Consider the following 18,045-nt stretch of genomic DNA (forward strand, 5'->3'; position numbering starts at 1 on the left):
GGTGGCTGTGTGTCGTGCTTCTGATGCGAAATGTGTGTCAGTTTTATTTGGAGAATAACCATGGTTATATGAGGAGGACATGAGCTGCCCGGCTCTACGCATGTACGCATTCACCGACGTGTTTTAACACATGTTGATGCTGTCTTTGTGCAACATTTTTGTATGGCAATACATGCAAATGTACAGCAAAAATAAAGTTCAACAGCTGAAAACGAATGAAACTCAATGCCACAGCACTATGAATCGCATTCTCTCAACCTAAGAAAGAATACTTATTTTTACTGTTGAATCTATGACTTATATCAGTGACTCATTCTGAAATTGAAGGTATTTACTTTTTCCAGTAGAAAAGCTTTCTTTGGTTTTATTGTCCCTCCCTTCTATTGAGGGAATTCCCCTCTCCTGTCGACCAACAGCAGCGCCTGCTTCCAATATCAAATCCATCCACTGCTTCTAAAATAAAGATGGAATCTGGATATATATTGGGATTGTGATATATTTTTTTTCAGTCTGCGAACAGACAGCTATTGTTTTTCATTACTCTGCTGCGGATCAGACTGAAACTACCCAGGAGGCCATTAGGTTCCTCATTACTCTGAGGGTGTTCTTTAACGTTTTATGGAGTTCTTTAGTAAACAACCTCTAATTTGAACCCTCCTCTCTCCCTCCCTTGTTGTGTTTGTGTGAACCTTCAGTGGTGAACCAGGAGGGACAGCCTCTGATCGAGGGGAAGCTGAAGGAGAAGCAGGTCCGCTGGAAGTTCATCAAGCGCTGGAAAACCCGTTACTTCACTTTGGCAGGAAACCAGCTCCTCTTCCGGAGAGGCAAATCAGTACGTAGGCCTTGAAGACGAGGCCTCCTCTCTCACACACACACACACACACACACACACACTTACACACAACCAAACAGGCACATGTTGTCCATCAACTCTGACTCAGACAAATCTGCACTTCTCTTTTCCAAGTCCTGTGTCTTTTAAATCGTGATGAAATTCTGCTTGAGACAGTGGAAATCCCTTGTCGTGGTACGATCAGTGCTCCCTCGGGAGTGTTCCCTGAATCCGACCGTAGCACGCTTTGGCTGTGGCGGGGACTCCTGAGGGACGCCCAAGGCCACAGCGTGAGTCACTGCCACCCGCAGTAACTTGGAGCAGATATTACGCACTGGTAGCAAACAGCAGAGGAGGCGGCAGCTCGCACACGATGTGCTAAAGAGACAAAACACTGTTTGGTCTCATTTCGGCGAAGGTGGCCAGCAGTTTTTCTTTTCCAGAAAAGCTCAACAATTTCTCATCTAACAAAAGAAGAAGAATTGCTTCACCAAAAACACCAAAGTGGCATAACAGAAAAAAACTGTTTTAGCAATGGTTCTGAAAAAGTCTGTGAACCGAGCTGGCCAGATCTCTTCCCTGATAGTTTAAACTACTATAATTAGGATTAATGTGGCAGCAAACGGCAGATTGATCACGCTCCGGGTCGTTCAGCCATGTCATGTATACACAGTCGGCTCTCCAGAACTTAAAAAAGACAAACATGTAGCCAAGATGCAGAAATAGTGGTGAGAGCTCCTTTTTTTTTTTCCAAAGAACTCCAAACAATAGTCTTTGTGTTGCTATCCAGATGGTAATGGATTCTACCGCAGCCACAGATTGGGAAGGTTTAGTGTCTTTGTTCTCCAAGCTCCGTCTATCTGTGCCAGCAGGACTCTGGAGGTGGTTGGTATGTTGTGAAAGAGATTTTTTTTTCCTCTGGAGTAAAAGATTATAAGCCAAACATGTTTTGTTTGCATCAGACCGAACGGCAAAGCTCAAACGTTTCCACAAGCCTCCCTCTGATCGATAAAACATCGCAACAAAAGGAGAAGAAAAAAGCAGATTTGTGTCTATATTGTGGTTTCTATCCCCCCTGCAGTCTGTCCCAAAGTGAATACCGCTAAACTACATGCAGGACTGAACTTCTCTTTGGCAAACATTCATGTTGAGATTCAGAGAGATGAATGAAGCATCAAGAATCTGATAAAACACAATGGAGTTTTAGTCTGTTTGCATTTTTTCACTACAATAGCTGGTTTGATGGTCGTGGGAACGCTGTGCCCTCCGTGTTTCTGCGGTCCTCCTGTTCCAGCACACCTGATTCAAATGAACCGATCGCTATCAGATGTGTTGGAGCAGGAAGACCTCTGAAATATTCAAAGCAGTGATTCCCCGCGACCAGTATTTAGAACCACTGAGATCATATAAACATCTTATTCCAGTTATTTATTTTTTTGCCATCTATTGGAGTCATCATTTCTTTCGGGTTATTGCTGTTCCAATCTGCTGACTATTAATTTTTCAGCCTTCAGGGAAGCTTTCGGGTTCCATTTAATTCACTGTTAAGACACCTGAAACCGGCTTGCATTACATAATCTATTGCAGTGAAAAATGTTTGGTCACGGTTGTTTATGCAGCGCTGTAACCTCTGACATCAGGGTCGCCGTGTCTACGAGCTGATCTGTCAAATATTACCTGAAGTGACAGTCAAACCAAACATACATATGCTTCTGGTGAGCAGCCAAAGGTGATCATGCTGCTGTTAATGCCTCACAAAAATCACAAAAATTCCTGTTGTTCAGGGTGAAAATATAAGTGCACAACACAAATTACCAAGCAACATATGTTTTCGGAATACCACACTTTCTAGATGTTTGAAACTAAGCTTAATGTAGTCGGAGGGAGACAGGCCCAGTAAATGATGGTACAGTTTTGATTAAATGGGAATCTGTCGTTTTCAAGAAAGCGAAACAAGTATCCTCAATACTGTCAGTCTTATCTTCCCTAAACAAAAGTGGGATGTTTTATTTATGGTAAAGGAATTTAAGGTGCGTAAATATTAGAATTCTGACTTCTTCTGTGATACTTATAGAGATAAAGGTATAATGGACGATGTTTTAGCCAATGAATGGCGTGATGCGAGTGTCAACTATTGGTCCTTCGACATGTCAATCCCGCTGAAGAAATGCTTGCGTCACGCCGTCAAGCGCGCTCGTAGGAGCAGCAGAGCAGGTAGGATGGTCTGGCGCATGCGCGTTTTTCAAAAAGCGAGTAACAAACGTTTGGCTTCAACTTTTTCGAGAAAATCGTCCATTACACCTTTAATGAAACCAAAAAATGGGACTTTCGCAACTGGCTACTTCCAAAAGTCCCAGCTGTCATGAAAACATCAGGACAAGCAGACACACGTGTGTTTGTTTACTGTAAGTTTCACTGATAGAAACTCTCATAACAAATACTGTCACTGAATACAAGCATTACTTGCTCCATCCTGCCACAACATTAAAACCATGGACTGGAATCATCGATATCATGAGGACCTGATTTAGTTCTCACGAGGACACGTCCTCACCATGTGGTGTGGAAATACCTGAATCTCACACACACACACACACACACACACACACACACACACACACACACACACACACACAGAAACACTGTGGCCATTTGCCACTGCTCTTTCAGCTGCCTTTGTTTATGTGGTTAAAGCCATATTAGTAATGGGGTCGGAGGATGAGGCACATAACTGCGGCTCCCCGCTCTCCCAGATTCAGATTCAGATTCAGGTTTACACAGAACTTTCGCACTGCAGAGCTGGGGGTTTCATTTCCTGCCCCGCAGAATGAACAACAGAGGATAATTGTTGGTCCCAGAAATGGATTGTTTCTAACACATACTCGACCGCCACTGAGAAATCCGCGTTTCTAAAGTTAAGCTGCCCAGAACTGTGCTTCAATCGCTGCTGTTCTTCTCCACAGAAGGACGAGCTGGACGACATCCCCATCGAGCTGAGCAAGGTGCAGAGTGTCAAGGTGAGTGTCATCTGACCTTAAAACAGTCTCCACTCTGACAGCAACAGCAGGTTGAGATCCGGGTTCTTCATCCTCCCTGCCTTTTTCCGCAGGTGGTGGCCAGGAAGCGGCGGGATCGGGGTTTGCCGCGAGCCTTCGAGATCTTCACCGACAGCAAGACGTACGTGCTGAAAGCTCAGGATGAGAAACACGCCGAGGAGTGGCTGCAGTGCATCAACGTGGCCGTGGCTCAGGCCAGAGAGCGCGAGAACCGAGAGGCCACCACCTACCTGTGAAAAGGGCAACGTTCAGCTTGTCCTCACCGACAAACGCCTGAGCCGACGAGGAGAGGAAACGTCACAGCAGGTCACCGCGAGGAGGAAAACTGACCCATAAAACACAAAACACACACTGCCAGTAGCATCTCAGTAGCACCTGTATTCAGTGGTTTCTATTTTCTGTCTTAACGGTATTAAAATGCCACTTTAAACAATCAAAAACACTCGTTATGCAGTATTTCTACAATCAACCAGTTGTTGAAAAAAAAAAAAACTGTTATGGAGGAAAAGTGTGAAGAGATTGAAGCTGATATCCTTCTGACTGGACCAAAACCCGTTCAAAAAACCAGCATCTGCACACACGTTCAGGATTTAATGATGCCTGATGAGCGAGATGTGCTTTCAGCCCAGAGTAGCATCCAGCAGTAATGGAGCTGCAGACCTCAGAAGGACTCGTAGCAATAATGAGAGTGAACGGCTCGTCTCATGAGCAGCCGAGACGAAGACCAGGCTGATGGACAGCAGGTGGGAAGAAGGACATCGATCACTCAAGATCTGTCTGTGTGTGTGTGTTTGAGAGAAAGAGGGCAAATTCACTGGGTTAAAACGAATGGTTGAACAATTTCCTGATACACACTCACTCACTCACCTGCCAGGAGAAGGAGCACAACATTTCCAACATGTGCGTCTAGATTTGGAAGTTAAAATCGACGCTCCTGAAACATCAACCTCTTCTTTTAAACACACGATGTGAATATACGAATGTAAATATTTCGTCGAATGTGTCTTTTCTATCAAGTGATTTGCTTCATATTGTCTTTTCATTTCTAACATAAGCGTCCTCTCTCCTCTTTCTGTTGGTGCTGAAGCGGCTGGTGAAGCGAGGCGCTGGTCAGATTTCTGTCCTGTATGGATGGAGCTATTTCTGGCTTCTACCAAATGAGAAACGTCTGCAGCAGTTTTCTCGGATGTTTTACGAGGAACAATGTCAGTACAACTAGTTGCCTAATAGCAAAGTTTGGACCACAGAGTTCTAAGAAAACATTGAAGTAAATTAGTGGTTTCCTTGTGGATTTGGAAACTCTGCCAGTTTGGCTGATTTAGGATGAGTCACTGAAAGGTTTTGTTTGGACAGAGAACAAAGGTCAGCCCCCTTGTTTTTTCTCTAGAATCTGAAAGCCTGCGTTTTGTGGCGTTTAACCGTTCAGCATGTGTAGGGCACTACGGCATCTTGGTGATCCTCACCGGTAAACTAAAGATCTGGACCCGGTTAAGACCTGAAGCGCCTGCACCAGAACGGGCCGTAGCAAATCCATTAGTGTGTGCGATGTCTGATTTCCATGTTTATCTGGAGCCAGATCTGAGGTGTGTTTGTGTGTCTGCCCACTGCACTCAGTGGTTTTGGTTTCGATGGGTTTTAAAAAGCCTGAAGGTGGTCTCGCTTTGTCACCAGGCAGGCAGATTGTCTTCTCAGATCGGCTCGACGACGAAACTCCCATCAGCTGTGGACTTCCCGCTGGGCTGAGTGACCACTGTTTGTACTTTAAGTCATCTGCTCCCCCGACACAGCACCGCTGCTCGCACATTATTTTATTTACATTGTGCCTCTTAATCACATTTTGGTCCCTCCCTTCCTCCCGCTTTAGTTTTTTGACCTACATCCACAGCTGGCTGTAAAGCGAGGGGGGTTTCCCACCGTGTGTTTACGTCCAGCGTGAAAACATCTCAATTTCTACTTGACGTTTTTAGGCTCACATGATGCTGGATTTTTAGTTGTAGTTTCAGTATATATATTTAGTATATATTTTTTGTCTTATATTAGATACACAGATGTTTTCCAAATCTTTCAACTGATAGCAGATCATGATGTCTAGAGCTTTTTTTATTTTCACCTAATTGCAAATATCACGTTTCCACTGTCCTCGATTTAACATATGACTGCTCAGATGTTGGAAAATATCATTTTAGACTGATGAGCTTTGGGATCAGCTACTCCCGACACTGAAAATCCAGATAATTTTTTTTTTTTTTTATCTGTAACTGAGCTAAACTTATTAACACTGGTCTTCATGACGCCTCAAATAAATATATGTACATGTTTGTCTATGTGTGATGAAATTCAAAATGATCCACAGGTATATATTAATGCACTATAAACTCAATCAAATATGCATAGACATCTGTCAGATATGATTGTGAAGTTGTAGGTAAGATATTATCAAGATTACATCTGAAAGAATTGTAGAACATCAGCAATCAAATATAGTAAAAAAGATATAATCACTTCACTGGGTGAGAGCATAGAAACAAAAAGGTAAACAACTCACACTCAGCTCATTGTGCGATGGAAAACACTGCTACAGTAACAAACTCCAAGCTCGAGCAAAGAAATGTATGTTTTGGTGGATTATTTCTGTGCTGCAGCAATGAAATAATGGACCAAACTCAAATTTCCATACTGTTTGTGTGTATTTAATATACGAATATAATCTTGAAATACTGTTCCACTTACGTAAAATGCACTTTCTGTACGCTGTGAGTACCGTGAAGCTGAGTTTAAAATCTTTTCCGAGCAAAGTATTGATTTTTTTACTGAAGTGAATGTCTGATAATGTGAATGTCAGAATGGTTTATCTATCTATCTATCTATCTATCTATCTATCTATCTATCTATTTCAGTAGTAAGTTGTTAGTTTGGAAGCACAATGAGATTATGTGCAGTGTTGAGGAGCCGACTCTGCTGTGGATTTCAACAATCAGAAGCCTGTGAACATGATTGATAGAAGTTTTACAATATCTGAATGTATACAAACATAAAAATCAGCCTTGTGTAAAGAATCAGTTTTCGTTTCCTTTATTGAAACACTTGATTTGTGAAATGAGGTCAATATTTATTTTTACATGTGTGAATGTGAGGATTTAATCATTTCTCCAAAGCCCGCGTGACTCTTCTCCTTCTATTTTAATATTACTCTGAGTTCAAACTACAAACAAATGCTGTATTGACGATTCCACCTGCCTTGTTCTGAACTGTAATGTTTTCCTGTTGCACCTTTCGCATGTCCGCCTCCTCGTCCCTTTTTTCTGATAGAATTGTACAATAAATCATTGGAATCATTCAAATCTGACTTTGTTCTCCTTCTCTGGGTTTAGTTTTGGTGTAAAAAAAAAACCAACTACAGTCACAATTACCAGTATACATTGTGTAAAGTAATATAATTAATTATGTCCTCATTTAGCTCATCTGTTAAGTTGGGTCCTCTGAGTCCTGCCTGCAGCAGCAGCGATCTGTCACTCACAAACACAGACAGCAGCATTAGCATTCAGTATGTCTGACTCTTCTGCAGATCATTGCATTAAACCCTAATATAATCTACACTGAGACACCTGTTTAAAGATGCATACCACTCTGTGTAAACTAACACACACACACACACACAGACAAAGAGGATCAGTGAACTTATTCCATATTATGTGAACTGCATCGATGCAAACATCACTTCCTGTGTGCGTTTGTCTCAGATCCTGCAGTCTGCGTCTCTCTCCCACGCTCAACTCAGAATGATGTGATTGAACAAATCAAAATACCGCAAAACCTCTTCAACCATTAGTTACTCTAAATGATCTCACCTGTGTGTGTCCTCACGAGTCTGACACCTGGTGATGTCTACAGTTCCTCAGTATGTGGCATAATCTCATACAGGATGAATGAGTTGATGTTGCCTGTATTTTCCAAACTCACCACTGGATGGCGCTACATCTGACACATCTTTAAAGATATATTTGGCCCTGGGTTGTATGCAAACCCAACACTTATGTGCTCATGTTTCCGGGAACAAAAGTCTTCAAATTGGCCCCATGAGACCGGAAGAAGTTACAAAATCATGACATCCTTATTTCTGCGCTGAACCAGAGTGAAGTTTCATCTAGTGTGAAACAGTGGAGTCTGTCACTTTGAACAAGCTCCACAGCGCCATCCGGTGCTTTAATAAGTTATGGGCTGTAATATCTGCTCCTTTAATGTCACAACTGAACTCCAGGTAAATTTGTTTTATATTCTAGATTGAACCAAGACCTAAACATAATTCAACATTTATCTATGATCAATTTTTATTTTACTCATCCTAATTTTCAAGACAAATAGAAGCAGAGTTCAGTGGTGTAACTCTTTTATTACTGAATAAAAATTTGACATGAACACGTGCAGACTAAAAACCAGTGTAACAAATTAACCCTAAAATGTTTTTTGAATCGTCTGCATCTCCCTGAAAAAAAAAAAAAAAAGCCTTAAGCGGTCTGCTCCTCTCCAAAACTGTACAAAACACAGCTTTAGCATTTGTACATACATATGTCAAAAAAAAAAAAAAAACAAAACAAAAAAAACACTTGCTGTAATAATGTGCAAACATACACATCTTTCCTGAACAACTTTTATTTTACATTTACTCATTCAATCCTTCCACTGAGCACTTTAGCTTTTATAAATCAAAGCATTCACAACGTCTCAGCGGATAGCAGGCCATCTTTACACTGTAAATAAGTTTCTTTTCCCCCAGAGTCCAGAACTTTACATGTAAAACCAAGAACACAAGGGTAGGCTAGATGGTAGGTGGATGTAGAAAGTGTTGGTGGAACATTTTGGGACAGGAGGGCGCCGCTCGGGGCTGACGTCTCTGCTCGGGACTGATTGTGTCTGACCGGGTGGAAACGGGCTCGTTCTTTGGCGGTCTGGGTTACTCAGATGCATAGAGGATGATCAGTCTGCGCAACTCGCACTGTGCGTGTGGGAGCTCGGCGAAAGATTTCGGCAGTTTTAAGTTAACTGCGAAGACAACATTGCTGATTTGAAAGCCCGGTTTTAGGATGCACGTGAGAAACCCAGGCACAGAGCTACAAGCTGCACGAGGCTGGAAAAAAATCCCAGAAACCAAGCAAACGCCTGTCAGATGCATCAGACGAGCGGAATCAACAAAACAATCTGACGCGACGCTGAACATTTGGTTTACTTTCACAGAAGTTGTACTTCGCTTGGTTTGGGGAGGTGCGATCCCAGCTGGCTCTGACAGAACAGAGCGGCTCGTGCTCGCAGCCTGTTTTCAACGCAGCGTTCAGAGAAGATCCATCTTGATAGTTTTGCATATACTGGAGACGTTTCAGTGACGGTCAGCCCCACGGCTGCTCTGCTCTGCCGTGTGTGTGTGTGTGTGTGTATATATGTATGTGCGCCTCAGCGCCGGTGGCGTCCGTGTCCTGAGTGTCCGCTGCTGCCGTGGTGTTTGCTCTTGTGGCTGCGCTCCCTCTCGCGCTCCCGGTCGTAGGAGCGGGACCTCTCCCTCTCCCTGCGGTCTCCCCGGTGGCCGCCGCCGCCGCGCTCGTGCTTGTGTTTCTTTGACGAGAGTTCGAAGGAGCCGCGGTCCCGGTCCCGCTCTCGCTCCCTCTCCCTGTCGCGCTCGCGGTCTACCTTGACCGGCGTGCGGGACCGCGAGCGAGAGCGCGAACGCTTCCTCTTGTGCCCCGACCCGCCGCCGCCACCGCCGCCGCCTCCGCTGTTGCTGTGGCGACCGCTCAGCTTGGAGTCGCTGTTGCCGTGGTGGCTGGATTTGGACTTGAGGTGGGGGAGGAGGGGGGAGGGCGGGTGCCGTCGAGGCGACAGACTGCGACTGTGGGAGCGAGAACGTGAGCGAGAGCTGTAGGTCCCTGAGCGACTGCGTCTGCTGTTGTAGCTGTGGGACGAGAGACGGACGGTCAACAACCTCAAATGTTGCAAACTTCCCATTCTGACGCTGCGTCCGACTAACTTACTGTCTGCGGGGAGAACGCGACCTCGATCGGGAACGTGTTCTTGAGCGGGAACGACTCCCGCTTCTGCTGGTCCTCCCAATCTTCACCTCCTTCCGTAACCTTCGCGGAGAGAAAGAAAAGAGTGATCAGATTTGAGAGAATCGCTGATTACTGAAGAAGCCCGGTCTGAACAGGAAGCGCCACTCACCCGTTATGAGGACTTTTGTTCATCTGGGCGCGGTTATCCGGCTCCTTCTTCACCGGCTTGAGGGTCTGGGGGTTTGGAGACTTCTCCTCCACTTTGACCACGTTTGGAGAGCAGGGCTTCGAAGCAGGAGAGAAGCCCCCCAGGGTGGAAAGAGCAGGGGTCCCGTCGGGGTTCAGGCCTTTCGCCTTCAATTTCGCCTCCGCCAGAAACACCTTCCTCCGCTCCACCTCCTTCTCCAGCTGCTCATAATTAGGCTGGGAACACAAAACAAAGAGCACAATGAGTGTCTGCCTTCACTGCAGCGGCGTCAACAGTTAACGTCTCTGTGATCTCAGGCCGTCCTGATCTCGCCACGGGAGCGATACCTTCTTCCTTGTGTAGAGTTTGAGGGTGGTGATGCAGATCTCTTTAATCTCCTCTTCAGTGGCTCCGAACAGCAGGTACCAATGAGGTCTGGATGGCAAAGGAATCTAGGAACAGGCACAAGATTTAAGTGAGCAAAGCTGGAGGTGATTTTAATTGGCTACAGCTGAGAAACAAACCAAACATGTTAGGTTAAAAAAGAAAAAAGAAAGAAAGAAAAGAAAAGCTCACCTGTAGAGCGCGGGCAGCCAGGTATATGCAGGCACAGGCAATTGTCTCCGCTTGGAAACGCACAAAGACGTTTGTCCTCAGGGTATCGTTCATGTAGTTCCTATAAACAGAAAAGAAAAGACAAACAAAAACATAGCATCTTCTCCACACAAGGTCTCACTAACTCAATCATAAAACACCTACGGCCAATCTGCAAGTTTTTAGACTGCCAAGTCTGGACAAGGGCCAGAAAACTTCCAAACCAAACATCTGTGGTTTGTCTCTTAATGTATTTTGCTACATTCGGCCCTGACGTCCAAACTAAGAGTTAAGTGAAATGTATTTTCGTTATTGTGTTTAACTTTGTCCGTTTCTCTCTCTCTCTCTCGGGGGGGCATCCACAGGACCGCTGCTGGTCACAGATAAAGAATGAACACAGAGAACCAAGTCTACTGATGACCTGCTGAGACCATCTGACCACACTGAGACTCAACGGTGACTAGTTTAGACCCGACGACGACTGACACGACGACACATGCCTTTAGTTGAGGGACATGCACGAAAACGACTAGAACACAGCTTGCAGATCGGTAGATCTGGAAGATGCATGGACGAAGAACATGTATGGCGGCATGCAGCAACTAATTTAAATTAGTGGTGATGCATTTAAATGAGTCAAACTTTAAAAATCCCTTGTTTTTCAAGTTTCTGCTGTGCGAGAAAATTCACCATCTTCTGGGGCTACAGGTCAAAACAGACCGATGTAAGAAGACAGACTGTGTCGGCCAAAGGAGTTCCCAAACGTATCAGAGACTTTCTGTACGTTAAAGTCCTGACTCTGGCTCTGAGTGAAACCCCTGCGCTCCCACACAGACGTGTTAAATGAGGGAGTCAAAGAGGACCCATAAATTAGATTAACCACCGGGGAGTGTTAGAAGACACAACAGCCAGAATGGGATTCAGTGTGGCGTGAATCTCTGTTATTAAGACACACAGAAGATATCAGGACCAAAAAAAAAAAAAAAAAAAAACAGTGTGATGGTAAAATCTTCCAAATGAAACTCAACACTGGAATCACTCAAACAAAATATAGCAACTTCTCTCAGAGCAACCACACGTCCTTTACAGACTGGTAACGCCTCACAGACTGTGTCAATCCATTCACATTCATATCAATATTTACATTTTCACTTCAGTGGAGGTTTGCAGGTCTGAAAACCCGCCACAGCCAGAAAACTCCCAGCCTACTCTGCCCTCGACGAATCCCGACCCGTTATCGCTACTACATATATACGAACGGTGCGTTCTGACTGCTGTGTGGGTGAGACAGGTCCTTGGAGGCAAAACCTGAGAACTGGATCAGCCTGTAAGAGACACATGTCTGAACACCACGTCAGTTGGGGACAAGACAGTATTTTACTTAATCAAACTGTTGGAACAAAAAAAAAAATGAAGTGTTCTGGCTAAGTTTACTTCATTGGTAAATGTAAGTAAACTACAAAAAGTGGAATCTACCACAAAATCAGGAATTACAGTTTGTAGCAAGACCAAAAAAATACAAATCCTTTTGGACACCCAAGAGAAAACAAGGCGATGCTGGCTGTTGGAAAAGGCCCGCTCGCCCCCGTCAGAGAATCTCGGCATTGGGATTGGCTGTCAGGAGTGGGCCAGCCAGCCAATGGGGGGAGCTTCCTGAGGTCATGTGGTTGGAGGAGGCAGAGTTCAGAGGCTCTTTATGTGACTTACCAGCATGGACTACCCTTTAATCAAAGAGTAGAGAGAAAGGACAAAGTTAAACCAAGTTCCCTGGGCACTTCAAATCAAAACAGACTTTAAAGCAAGCCATGTAAGGGCAGACAAGAGAGTGAGACAAGTAGCGGGTTTGCAATTAAATTGCTCCATCGGGAAGGAAAAAAAAAAAAAAAAAAAAAAAAAGGATGTGGGAGGGTTCAAATGGAGTGAGGGGATGTCTCTGTCAGACCTGGGTAAAATGGTTGGTTGAATGCGTTTCAAATTGGAGGGCACTTGAATATGACTCAGGGTTTTTTTTCCGTTATGAAATGAGATCAATCAAGTGCTCACTGGAAAAGGCGCCATTTGAAATTCGCTCAACTTCATCTACAACCCAGGTCTGGTGGCACTTCTTGCAGACATGACACGGGTTGCTGCTGAAGGGGGATGGTGAGTGCAGAACAGCAAGGGAACTTACCAGGCCGTCTGGACCAGAGTCTGGTTCTTTTCACAGTCCAGGACTTGAAGGTACATGACGATGATCTGGAATCGGACATTTACAACATGAAATATACAGTCACAAACCCGCTCACTCCTCTCCAGAGAAATGAGAAAGTAACAGTTTGGGTTGGAATTTCAAGGTTCAACAAAGGTAATAGTTGAGATTCAGCTCACCTTGTGTGGATGCTTCACATGAACACAGAAGCCCAGCTCCTTCAGGATGCGCCGTTCCGCTTTGATGACTTGGTTTTTGGTATTTATGTAGTTCTGATCAAGTATCAATGAACTTGGAGTCCTGGTTTTGTAAAGGAACGAAAATATGATGTTGTTCCCTCTTATTGTAAAGAGACGTAAAGAAGAAAGTGCCCTTCAGTCATCCTCCACTCTTTTTTCCCAGGTTCAACCAACTAAAAGCAACTGCTTGCATGCCTGACACTTTGTCGGGGTTTGTGGACTCCTGTGGTTCTGCTGATCTGCTGGGATCTGACGACGGCCCTCCACCTCAAACACCCTGTGCCACAACTTTCAAAGAAATATCCTTCAATGTTACTGAGACACACACATTTAAGTCTTCAAGCCTTAAAAACACCCAACCATGCAAACCTCCATGACACTCTTTCACCTCCTCTGGCAGCAAATCACAGTCAAATCTCAAACCACAGCTCACAGTTCTTTAGCTGAACAAACAAGTTTATGTATACAGGAGAGAAAAGGGTACAACAGAAACATCTGTGTGCCAATAATGACAATACCACCCAAAACACACAGATAACAGAACGCTTCAAAAATATACAGAAGCTGAGAAACTATAAAAAGTAATCTGAAAAAAAATTCTAAACAAAATTTGTCTACCAAATCCCGATTGATTTAAATGCCTTTCAATCTGAATCTGTTGACAAGTCGTCTCCTGGGTAAATCTTACAACTATAAATCATGATCACAACATTAATCATCACTAGTCATGACTAATGTGGAGAATCTGAATATGGATTTGTCATTGTCAGTAGTCAAACTAGCAATCTGACCAAATCCAACCCAAACCTGAGCTTTAAAACCCGAAGCTTTTTTGTAGAAACAAAAAGGTGAATATCATGCGACAAACCACATGCATTGCAAAAGTCAAATAATCTCTATCATGATGTGCAAATCTTACAATCTCACATTAACATCAAAGAAAACTTCCTTTCATAAGTACAGCGCAGCTAAAGGCAGACAACACCAACTCACATTACCAGCATGTAATTTACTGCAACTAATGTTCATGCACTGACAGCTCGGATGGACAGGTAACCTCTTCGTTGTCTTTACAGGGACATTTCTTTAAAAGCCATGGGTTACAACTGGTGAATGAGGTTTTGCTCTTGCAGCACAGTCAAAATGCATGGTGAGGAGCAGTCAGAGAAGAAGACTACGTTACCCAATGGTCCACAGACTGACGGACAGTTAGATACCCAAAGCTTAAGACTGAACCACAGGAGTCCTCAAGGGGCCCCGGGGGGCCAAGGACCTTCGGCCAACCTGTCATCCCCGATCCCAGTGCCCCGCGGTGGCTCAGACCACGGGAGTCTCCCACAGGTCGGGGGTGGGGTGGGCCTGGGGGAGCAGAGCGACCCCCTCGCATCATGGTTGTCATGCCGACTGCTTCATCTTACGTACCATTCCACATCACCCAGGGTTTGGTAAATGTAGCTGGTCGCTGTTAGTTGGTTGCAAGGGAAAAGAGAGTCCAAGTTAATACCAAGGTCTAAAATAAGGACATGAACAAATTTCTAGTAGGACAAAGGCACAAAGTAAATGTGCATTGTCTTACAAGTCTCATTATGCACTTCAGTTTGTGAAGTGACTTTGTTGAGATATCAAATTCATTGTAATCACACTGGTGTTTAGGGTAGCCAATTACACTTCTGAAAACTGGAAAGTTTTAAAATGGTTTAGAGTACATGGATAAACAGAAGAGCACTTTCACAACAACAAAAAAAGTAAAAACAAAACAATCATACAACATTGTGTAAGAAACATAATACAGTGGCAACATGTTTCATGTAACAAACAGTGTAACAGTCTATCAGGGTGATTTATTGAAGGCTGATACTTACTTTTTAACTCTGATCTGTCTCAGGTGATGAAAAACGTTGATGACGTCTCGTATTCGTCGCGGTGCTTCTTCAATCTTGGATGCCAAGTTGATGCAGGCCATAGCAACAATCTGGGAACAAAATGATGGGAGTGCAAAGTTGGAAGGGAGAGTTTTCTGAGGACACGCAACCAGAATAGAAGCCACATGCGACGAGCACAGCTCGGTAAAGTCTCCACAAACAGTGGATGACTGATGATTTCTTTTAATAGACAGAAGGCATTTGGCTTTTACATCTATAAAGTATGAGTGTTTTATCAGTTTAGTGAGTCCGTTTGGACCACAGTTACAAAGTGGAACTCTCCCCAAAGCTGCAGTTAATTGACTTTAGTAAACCGAGTTTGTGCTTTTAAAGATTTACTGTGGTTAGCACTTGAGCCACAACCTGTTACAAGTCAAGACTCACCTAGAGTTTCAAATGGTCTTAAATTAATCTGTACCTTTTACAGTGAAATATTATTTATAACACCACAATCATAAAAATCTGAGAAGAAAGCATGCTCATTCTTTCTTATCCCCAGATATTACAGGTTTATTGCAAAATGAGCCACCAAGTGCCTTAATATGTAATAGTTGTGTTTTGGACAGGATTAAATGTAACTTGTGGGTCCTACATTATAATATGACTGGTATAGTGAAAAGAAACCTATTTGTGATACTAACTGAACAATGTCCTGTATGTTTTAGGTCTCTACATGCTCCTCAGTGAGCTTTATCATTAACTTGTTGATAATATAGTCACAAAAGACATCCATAACAAGCAGGACAGAGGTCCTCTGGGGTTATAGTCAAACAGCCTTCCCAATAGATAAAGTGTATGTATAACTACGATTAGATATGCTTGATAAATAAGTTAATATCTCACAGATCGAGGCGCAAGGACGATCAAATGACCACGAATTGCTATTATTTCTGATGTTAGGACTTGAAATCTACGAATTACAGATAAATTCTACTTTGATTCACAACGACAATGATAATAGGTGGTAAAGTTGGTAAATAGGAGACATTTCCTGTCTCGCATCGATACAGATTGATTCCTGTTGACAACATGGCTTCCACCAACGTAACTGTGGCGTTGTGCTAATCTGATTCCAGGCTCCAACTTACCTCAAAGCTGTGCTTGACGAACGATTTGGAGTAGAAAAAGCGGTGGAAAAGCACCTGACCCGTCGCCATCGCCACCTGAAGGAAGGAAAATAAAACCACAACATGTGTGCTTCGTACAGAGTAAGCCGGCCTAACCTTGCACAATAGACCGCCGCCATTTTAACTCCACCACGCCAGCGTCAAAGAGCTGACATTAGCATAAAGCTAACTGCCAGGCCGCGGGAGAAGGAGGCTAAAAAACCACACAGTCTCCCGTTTCTACTCGGAAAGCGATACTTCATGGCAGCATTTCAGAGCTAATGACTCCTACTGAAGGTTTACCTGAGGCAACCGGAGAAGAATACCCGCCGACTGGATCAATTCACAGCCGAGGATGCGAAGGTCGGTCTCCGTGTTCAGGTCGAGGCCGTCGAGCATCGACGGCGTCGGGGAGAGCCGCTCCTCCGGGATGAGCGAGTTGTCGATGGTGAGGGAAACCTCCGAGTAAACCTTGTCGCCAATAAGGATGCCATCGTTGTTGGTGGTGGTGGGAGCGTTGGTAGCAGATGCGGAGACTTGACCGGCAGCCATATTAACAGGAACACTAGGCGGTCACCAGCAGCGGCGGCTCAGCCTCAACAGCGTCAATGGAGCGCGGCACGCGACTAAAAACGTGACGTCAGGGTGCACATCCGCGACTGTGAAATAGTTCCCCGTGTTGAGCAGAATAACAACGCCAATTTGTTTTTTTTTCTTTTGTTTTTTTTTCCAAATCCTAAAAAAAAAAAAAAAAAAATGCATTTTTTTTACAATGATCTATATATACTTTCCAGTTGTTTTGTTTCCCAAGCGGTTGTGGACACTTTAAATATAAAACTACATATTTTCTGGGATATGTGTAAAGAGCAACATTTCTTCTTAATGAACATTTGGAGACACGAAAGATTAAATCTGGATGATTATTTCATAAACCATTCCATAAACTCCTACATCTTTTTCTTCTTTTTTAAGTAAATCCAATTACACGTGTTGGCCAACAAAAGTCATGTTAAATGTTGCATTCAAAAAATTCTGGGACTTGATATTTCTAGACTGATATATCTTTGTTATAAACCAATGGCTTTGACCAGTGGATGTTTCGTTATGCTCGATTGATGCATATTTGGTATACATGTTTATCGCTGATGTTTTTATACAAGTTGTTACATAACGGCAAATGTTATTCATAACGTTGCCGACATTTCCCGAACGCAGCACGCGGAAGCGACTCGCCGCCAAAGGTTTCTGTGACGTATTTTACAGGAAACTCCGGACTTCTCACCACTGGCGCGAGTACATATCATTCCGCCAACAAGAAAGAAAGAATGAAGAAAGAAAGAAAGAAAGAAAGAAAGAAAGAAAGAAAGAAAGAAAGAAAGAAAGAAAGAAAGAAAGACAGACAGACAGACAGACATTTCAACATACTTTATAGTGAAATTCCAGTTTGTTTGCTCTATTAACTTTGTGAAAGGAGTGTATCTCGTTTACTTGTCTAAATATACAGTAATCTCGGATGAGAGTGAAAACAATACTGGACAAGTCATGAACTTAATTTCATCAATTCAAAGCTTCCCGCTTGCTGTTTTGTCCTAGGAACACTGTGTCCATTCTCACACAATCTGACCCTCACAGCTCAGATTGTAGGAAGTTCTCAGACAGAAGCTTTGCAGTAACTATGAATGGACAGCAGAGGAAACCAGAGTATCACTAGTGGAGGTTTGTGATCCTTCAAGTGAGGCAATGTCATCAAAGTGAGAACAGTCAACCTGTATCAAATGTCCATGAACAATCTGTATCTACATCAAATAAAATGTTCGTTCTTTTAATGAAAGAATTTGTAAAGTCAAAGCAAAATGAAGGATTCTTTATTGCCAGCATGTCAG

The 18,045-nt window shown here is 43.6% G+C and overlaps 2 protein-coding genes across 4 annotated transcripts in view; one reads left to right on the forward strand and one right to left on the reverse strand.

Moving 5' to 3' along the window:
* The window catches only part of veph1 (ventricular zone expressed PH domain-containing 1), an 80,891-nt gene extending 76,452 nt beyond the window's left edge, over positions 1-4,439 (forward strand). The window contains exons 13-15 of the mRNA XM_030107847.1: positions 696-832; positions 3,796-3,849; positions 3,942-4,439. Coding sequence (XP_029963707.1) covers positions 696-832; positions 3,796-3,849; positions 3,942-4,124 — 374 coding nt within the window. The 3' untranslated portion in view covers positions 4,125-4,439. The remainder of the gene's footprint in view (positions 1-695; positions 833-3,795; positions 3,850-3,941) is intronic.
* Positions 4,440-8,255: 3,816 nt separating this feature from the next.
* On the reverse strand, positions 8,256-16,775 carry ccnl1a (cyclin L1a). 3 transcript variants are annotated; one of them, XM_030107848.1, is made up of 10 exons: positions 16,466-16,775; positions 16,145-16,219; positions 14,997-15,106; positions 13,075-13,195; positions 12,878-12,942; positions 10,690-10,789; positions 10,461-10,565; positions 10,096-10,349; positions 9,909-10,007; positions 8,256-9,829 (listed from the first exon to the last, which is right to left on the reverse strand). In XM_030107848.1, exons 1-10 carry the CDS (start codon positions 16,712-16,714, stop codon positions 9,334-9,336), a joined length of 1,674 nt encoding a protein of 557 aa, XP_029963708.1. In that variant the 5' UTR covers positions 16,715-16,775; the 3' UTR covers positions 8,256-9,333. The 3 variants fall into 3 exon arrangements, 2 of the variants coding, with proteins under 2 accessions (XP_029963708.1, XP_029963709.1); XR_003932770.1 differs by lacking the exons at positions 8,256-9,829; positions 9,909-10,007; positions 10,096-10,349 and adding an exon at positions 12,415-12,428 and having other exon boundaries at positions 10,547-10,565; XM_030107849.1 differs by lacking the exons at positions 8,256-9,829; positions 9,909-10,007; positions 10,096-10,349; positions 10,461-10,565; positions 10,690-10,789 and adding an exon at positions 10,790-12,428.
* Positions 16,776-18,045: the final 1,270 nt, after the last annotated feature.

This window comes from Salarias fasciatus, chromosome 14 (assembly GCF_902148845.1).
Source record: "Salarias fasciatus chromosome 14, fSalaFa1.1, whole genome shotgun sequence".
Classification (NCBI taxonomy): domain Eukaryota; kingdom Metazoa; phylum Chordata; class Actinopteri; order Blenniiformes; family Blenniidae; genus Salarias; species Salarias fasciatus.